Source organism: Dreissena polymorpha, chromosome 8 (assembly GCF_020536995.1).
Source record: "Dreissena polymorpha isolate Duluth1 chromosome 8, UMN_Dpol_1.0, whole genome shotgun sequence".
Taxonomy (NCBI): Eukaryota; Metazoa; Mollusca; class Bivalvia; order Myida; family Dreissenidae; genus Dreissena; species Dreissena polymorpha.
In genome coordinates this window covers 3109786-3116675 of record NC_068362.1, presented here as the reverse complement: position 1 = coordinate 3116675, position 6890 = coordinate 3109786, and the positions used below count along the sequence as shown (strand labels likewise).

The window sequence follows — 6890 nt, the reverse complement described above, 5'->3', positions numbered from 1 at the left end:
TACTACAAGAGAAAATGCAGGCTGTTTTTGTGTTGGCAGGCTGACTTACAAACCGACATGACAGAAAGGGGGTAAACCTAGTCCCCTTAGTTGAAACCATTAGACTAAAATCATATTTATCATGTTTTAACTGTGTGCATTCACACAATGCTGAACTCATTACTCAAATTGTATGTATCAAAGTTATAAAGACGGTGTTTCACTTAAAAAAGTTCACACACTTCTGGTGATTTTATAAAAATATGCATTCTGCGATTGATTTTGAAGGATCACCTTTTGTAATAAATTATTAGGGTTTCACAAGTAAAACACACACACATATATTGATTTATTAGAAACGGAAGTTAACTCACAATACATAACAAGTTCACATTAAATAAAGGCTTTGTATAATTTAATTATAATTATACCAGCACTACAGATCCAATTGAACATAATGCATGTAATAATGCCAAAGAGGTAAAATAAATAAAAGGCCATGAGGCCACGATAACACTGAAGCTCACCTGAATTCAATGTACATATTTGACTTGACCTGCATGGCGACAGATTTTATTCCTTTCCTTGACCCAAATTCAAACTTGACCTTGAAATTGTCATAATAATTATTCTGATCAAGTCTCATCAAGATCGAGTTATTAACCCTTTGCATGATGGGAAATTTGTCGTCTGCTAAAATGTCGTCTGCTGAATTTCTAAAAGTAGCATTTTCTTCAATTTTTTTCAAAGAACACTATCAGAATGGCAAACAGTTTGGATACAGATGAGAGGCCACGTTCTGTGGCGTTTCATCTGGATCCAAACTGTTTGCAAAGGCGTTCAAAATTCGGTTCAAGCACTGAAAGAGTTAAGGTAGCTGCTAGAGAGGTTTAATAAGATCTCACCTGGTCAGTATAATTTTGAACAGATATGGCCCAGATTGAAATATGACCTTGATATTCTCAAAAATAATGCTGACAATGTATTATCACAATATGGTATGGAGAGTGGTAACAATGTTTTTATAAGTCTTCGCACAATGACCTACTTTTTGGACATAAGTAACCAAGATTTCAACTTTGCCTAGACATTCGCAAGATGAACTTCCTGACCTAGTTTCTTCTAGATTGGTCTCCTGGACGGTTAACAAAATATTTTGCCTGATGACCAAAGTTTTTAATGAAAATGACCCAGATTTCAACTCGACCTATGTATTGTCATGATTAACATTCTGACCAATGCTTCATTGCCATTGAGTCAGCAATGTATCTTCTAAAGTGGCAACAAGGTTTTCTAAGATTTGACCTCATGACCTTGTGTTTGGATGCATAAGCAACAAGGTTTTCTAAGATTTGACCTCATGACCTTGTTTTTGGATGCATAAGCAACAAGGTTTTCTAAGATTTGACCTCATGACCTTGTGTTTGGATGCATAAGCAACAAGGTTTTCTAAGATTTGACCTCATGACCTTGTGTTTGGATACATGTGACCCAGATTCTAAGATTTGATCTCATTACCTTTGACCTCATGACCTTGTTTTTGGATGCATGTGACCCAGATTCAAACTCTTCCTAAATATTGACAATATAATCATTCAATTTGTTTGAAGATTGTATACAAATGTTGCCTCTAGAGTTCTTACAAGTTGAAAGTTGATGATGCCTACCGCCCGCACAATTGACCATGCTGGACATGTAGTGATCACAATAGCTCACCTTGAGCATTTCATTTTCAGGTGAACTAGAAAGTAAAAGAATAAAGATATGCATACGCATAAAAACTACCTTGTATAAAGCCAAAGCAAATGAAATAAACATCTTTAAAAATGTGTGTTTTTATAGCAGTTATGCAAAGTTCACATTAACTCACATAATTTTTCGTGTAAAAATATATGTTAAATGCTTATTGTTTTTCTTCCACCAAAATTCATACTGCAACCAACATTAAAATAATAGAACCTGTAGCATCTACTAGCTTTTATAAATGAAATAACAATACTACAATATTTTGTAATTCAGTATTTGTTCAGAGAGCAAACTGGCCCATCTAGTATATCCCACTAACAAATATGAAAATCACATAATATGAGATATGTTTGTTTGAAAAACTAAACAAAATAAAACCATAAATAGTGAACAAACCACCGGTGGTATATAAATGCTTTACAAGAAAAAAATGTTAGGGAGAGAAAAGGCAATGTGTTAAATTTCAGTGGGTTGGGGTCAAACAGGGGATGAAATTGTGTTCTTTCAAATTAAATTGTATTGAAAAAAAAAATTATTGCTGGTAACTCATTTTTGAATAGTCATTTGCCCTCCTTTCACATTTTTGGACTTCTGATTCCCCTTCCCCTCACATTTTTGGACTATTCTTTTCCCTACCTCACATTTTTGGACTTTGCTTCCCCCCCTCCCCTCACATTTTTTGCATTCGCTCTTCTCCCTCCCATTACATTTTAAGACATTGCTTCCCCCTCCCCTCACATTTTTGGACTTTGCCTCCTCCTCCTCTCACATTTTTGGACTTTGGTTCCCCCTTCCATAACATTTTTAGACATTGTTTACCCCTCCCATAAAATATTTGAACTTTGCTCCCCCTCTCCTCACATTTTTTTACTTTTCTACCCTCCCATCTCATATTTGGACGTTGCTTCCCCCTCCCCTCACATGTTTTACGCAAATAGCCCTAAAAAGCTCACTAGTAAATATTGTAACGTAAATAAAACAACTTATACAATAAAAATTGAACAAAATATTTCATTACCCATATTATCTGGAGTCGATTCAAGTCCATAAACAGACTGGAAAAACATCATACTATACATACAAAAAAAACAATGTAAATAACATAGCTGAACGCAAAATTGCACAAAATAGTTATGGCGAACACTTAAAGTCTCAATTAAAATTGTCATACATCTAGACAATTGAACTCAGTATTAATTTAAACATTTTAATTTGCGAAAAAAGAGAATATACTCAACAAATTGAGTTAATGAACAGAAGTTCTACTCCATAAATGCATTCATCCTAATATTAGCATAATGGTCTGATTCCCACACATCTCAACTGTCCAGATTGATATCTGGTGTGTCCAATTAACCCTTTGCATGCTGGGAAATTTGTCGTCTGCTAAAATGTTGTCTGCTGAATTTCTAAAATTAGCATTTTCTTCGATTTTTTTCAAAGAATACTATAAGAATAGCAAACAGTTTGGATCCTGATTGTCCAAACTGTTTGCAAAGGTCTTCAAAATTCGGTTCCAGCACTGAAAGAGTTAACCCATTTATGCCTAGTGGACTCTCCTATCCTTCTAAATTGGATCGATTTATTTCCAAAATTAGGGATGTCTAGTATATTCATTTCTATATTTAGAATATTTCTTACAGAAATACCTTTAAGCAAACAGCGCAGACCCTGATGAGACGCCGCATCATGCAGCGTCTCATCTGGGTCTACGCTGTTTGCCAAGGCCTTTTTTCTAAACGCTAGGCATAAATGGGTTAAGGTCTTGTCAGTTACTGTCAGATCATTATTATGTGTGGGGCATTATTTTGTGTTGATTTTGTAGGTTGACAAATATGAAACAAACACATCGGAAAATGACCGATGCAAATCTTTCATTTTTTCCCGAAATCAGAAATAGTCAAATTTACATGGTCATGAAGAAGTATTTTCTCGACAAACACAACGCAATTTCATGCTGACAAATATAAATGATTTAACAGGATAACATTTTGAATATTATGTAATGTGAAGCATCAAAAGGGATCTTTTTTGAAAGATTTCTTTTGACAGTTTTGCCTGAAAGAAATCTATTGGTAACTGACAGTATATCATCATTTTAATTACCACAAAAATTGTATAAAATCTATACAAGCTGTTAAACTATTTTTGATTATTTTTAATTGCACCGAGTTTGCACCAAAGGCATTTATTTATATTATAATTCACCATCTACTTATTTCAAGATGTCTGAACCGCACATCAACACAATTTCTATTTCCTGGTTAATGCATTATTCATACAACAAGGGCTGTTTGTAAAACATGCATGCCCCCCATATGGGCTGTCAGTTGTAGTGGCAGCCATTGTGTAAATATGTTTTTTGTCACTGTGACCTTGACCTTTGACCTAGTGACCTGAAAATCAATAGGGGTCATCTGCCAGTAATGATCAATGTACCTATGCAGTTTCATGATCCTAGGCCTAATTATTCTTGAGTTATCATCAGGAAACCATTTTACTGTTTCCAGTCACTGTGACCTTGACCTTTGACCTAGAGACCTGAAAATTAATAGGGGTCATCTGCCAGTCATGATCAATGTACATATGAAGTTTCATGATCCTTGGTGTAAGCATTCTTGAGTTATCATCTGGAAACCATTTTACTATTTTGAGTCACTGTGACCTTGACCTTTGACCTAGTGACCTGAAAATCAATAGGGGTCATCTGCCAGTCATGATCAATATTCCTATGAAGTTTCATCATCCTAAGCGTAAGCATTCTTGAGTTAACATCCGGAAACCATTTTACTGTTTCGAGTCACTGTGACTTTCACCTTTGACCTAGTGACCTGAAAATCAATAGGGGTCATCTGCCAGTCATGATCAATGTACCTATGAAGTTTCATGATCCTAGGCCTAAGCATTCTTGAGTTATCATCCGGAAACCATTTTACTATTTCGAGTCACTGTGACCTTGACCTTTGACCTGAAAATCAATAGGGGTCATCTGCCAGCCATGATCAATGTACCTATGAAGTTTCATGATCCTAGGCCTAAGCATTCTTGAGTTATCATCTAGAAACCATTTTACTATTTCGAGTCACTGTGACCTTAACCTTTGACCTAGTGACCTGAAAATCAATAGGGGTCATCTGCCAGTCATGATCAATGTACCTATGAAGTTTCATGATCCTAGGCCTAAGCGTTCTTGAGTTATCATCTGGAAACCATCTGGTGGACGGACCGACCGACCGACCAACGGACCGACCGGCCGACATGTGCAAAACAATATACCCCCTCTTCTTCGAAGGGGGGCATAATAATAATAGTAATAAAACATACACATACATATATAATTCACAAGTTAAATTAAATTCATTGCACATAAATACAATACACCTATTAGACTAGGTTAGGTGAAAGAGACAACTATTTATTTTAAAGTGTACACAATTAGTGATATAATAAATCTTAATAAAATTGACAACAACAATATTCAAAAGGTGCATACAATTAGTGATTTTATTATAGTCTATATTTTCCGGCCCACTCACAGCAGACATATAGAGAATAACAGGTTACTGCCTGATCTTTTTGTAACATATCAGGCAAACCTTGCCGTTATTTTATTCGTGCTGAGCCTGATATATAACCTGTTTTTCTGTTTATCATACCTCTACGTCCCCGATTTATAAAAAAAATAATGAAAAAATCACTGAAAAGAAGCATTTTTAGCGGGAAAGAATATGATTTTTGTTGTTTGACCTGTTAATAATGAGGTCATGACCACTTGCGCTTAATATTTGTAAACATGTTTTTTGCTGTTTGTGTGTAATTTTGTTTTTCAAATATATTACATTTTGGTATTCAATTGTTTGTTTTGTTGCATCTGATTCGATTTTTTCTAAAAATGATTACTTAATGGTTAATTCCGAGTAAAATGACCTACCTCCTATCATCGACTGATATAAGTTGAACTTGAATATATCATGCAACGTTATATCAGGCAGATATCAATGCAGCGGTATGATAAATGAAAGTAGCAGTCGTAAGGAATGAATAATTTACCTGAACATTTGAAAGCTCAAAGTAAAACACGATAAAAAAAACTCAACACAATTAGTCTCACCTTTGAGCAATAGCTCCAAACTTTGAGCACAAAATGTATGGGTAAATACTTTGTTAGGTTTGCATGTTTGTGATGATACATGTACCTGGTAAAATCTGGATAACTCTTATCTAGCGGATAACTTTTGGTCATCTTCAATTTTATGATTTTTTTTGGTAAGCAATTGTATATAAAAACAGAGATATCCGAACAGGTGCATTTTTTGGTTTAGTTTTTGATAAGATTTAGCCAAAGTATTTGACTTCAGTTATCAGAATAAGGTTATCTCTTGGATTGGCAAAAGTTATCCATATTTATACAATGGCAAGAAGGAGTTAATCTTAAGGATTCTCCAACTGAGGCGCCTCCCCCACAAATGATATCCCCTACCCCAACCCCCTTCCTGGCACACCTCACATTTTCTTAACCCTTTTCAACTCAGATTCAAACTTTACATAATCATTTGTAGTCATTTAGAAAACAAAATAAAAGTTTCAAGTTTTAAAGCCTTCATTTCCTTCGCTAAGATACTGATGTGCAGCAACCCAGCACAAAACCTGAACAGACTGTGAGTCACTTGCCAGCTATTCTGGTTTTGTGCTGGTTGTGTGTAGCCACTTTGCTTCTGAGCTGGCGAGTTAACCCTTTGCATGCTGGGAAATTTGTCATCTGCTAAAATGTCTTCTGCTGAATTTCTTAAATTAGCATTTTCTTCGATTTTTTTCAAAGACTACTATCAGAATAGCAAACAGTTTGGATCCTGATGAGACGCCACGTTCTGTGGCGTCTCATCTGGATCCAAACTGTTTGCAAAGGCCTTCAAAATTCGGTTCCAGCACTGAAAGAGTTAACCAATCCATGGAATGGCGCTAATCTTTCCCGTTCACTATAGTCTCTGTGCAATAGGAGTCCCCATTCAGAACTGGGTCACTCTGAAGAACCTGAAACATCATGAAAGAGTTGAATTATAAATCAGCCTTGTTTTGAGAAAACTGGGCTTAATGCCTGTGCGTATAGTGTCATCCCAGATTAGCCTGTGCAGTCCTCAGGGGCGACACCTTTGCCTAAACTTGAT

At 35.6% G+C, this 6890-nt stretch overlaps 1 protein-coding gene across 6 annotated transcripts in view; it reads right to left on the bottom strand.

The window, feature by feature from the left end:
* Positions 1-315: 315 nt before the first annotated feature.
* Positions 316-6890, bottom strand: part of LOC127842904 (spermidine synthase-like) — a 42532-nt gene continuing 35957 nt past the window's right edge. Inside the window, exons 8-9 of one of the 6 annotated variants that reach the window (XR_008031962.1) lie at positions 1397-6756; positions 316-1344 (exon numbers count right to left, since the gene is read on the bottom strand). Coding sequence is in view for 1 of the 6 variants with exons in the window: in XM_052372716.1 (XP_052228676.1) it covers positions 6685-6756 (72 nt within the window). In the remaining 5 variants the exon portion in view is untranslated. Of the gene's footprint in view, positions 6757-6890 lie in introns of all 6 variants that reach the window. The other 5 variants (XR_008031965.1, XR_008031963.1, XR_008031961.1 and 2 more) reach the window with 5 other exon arrangements.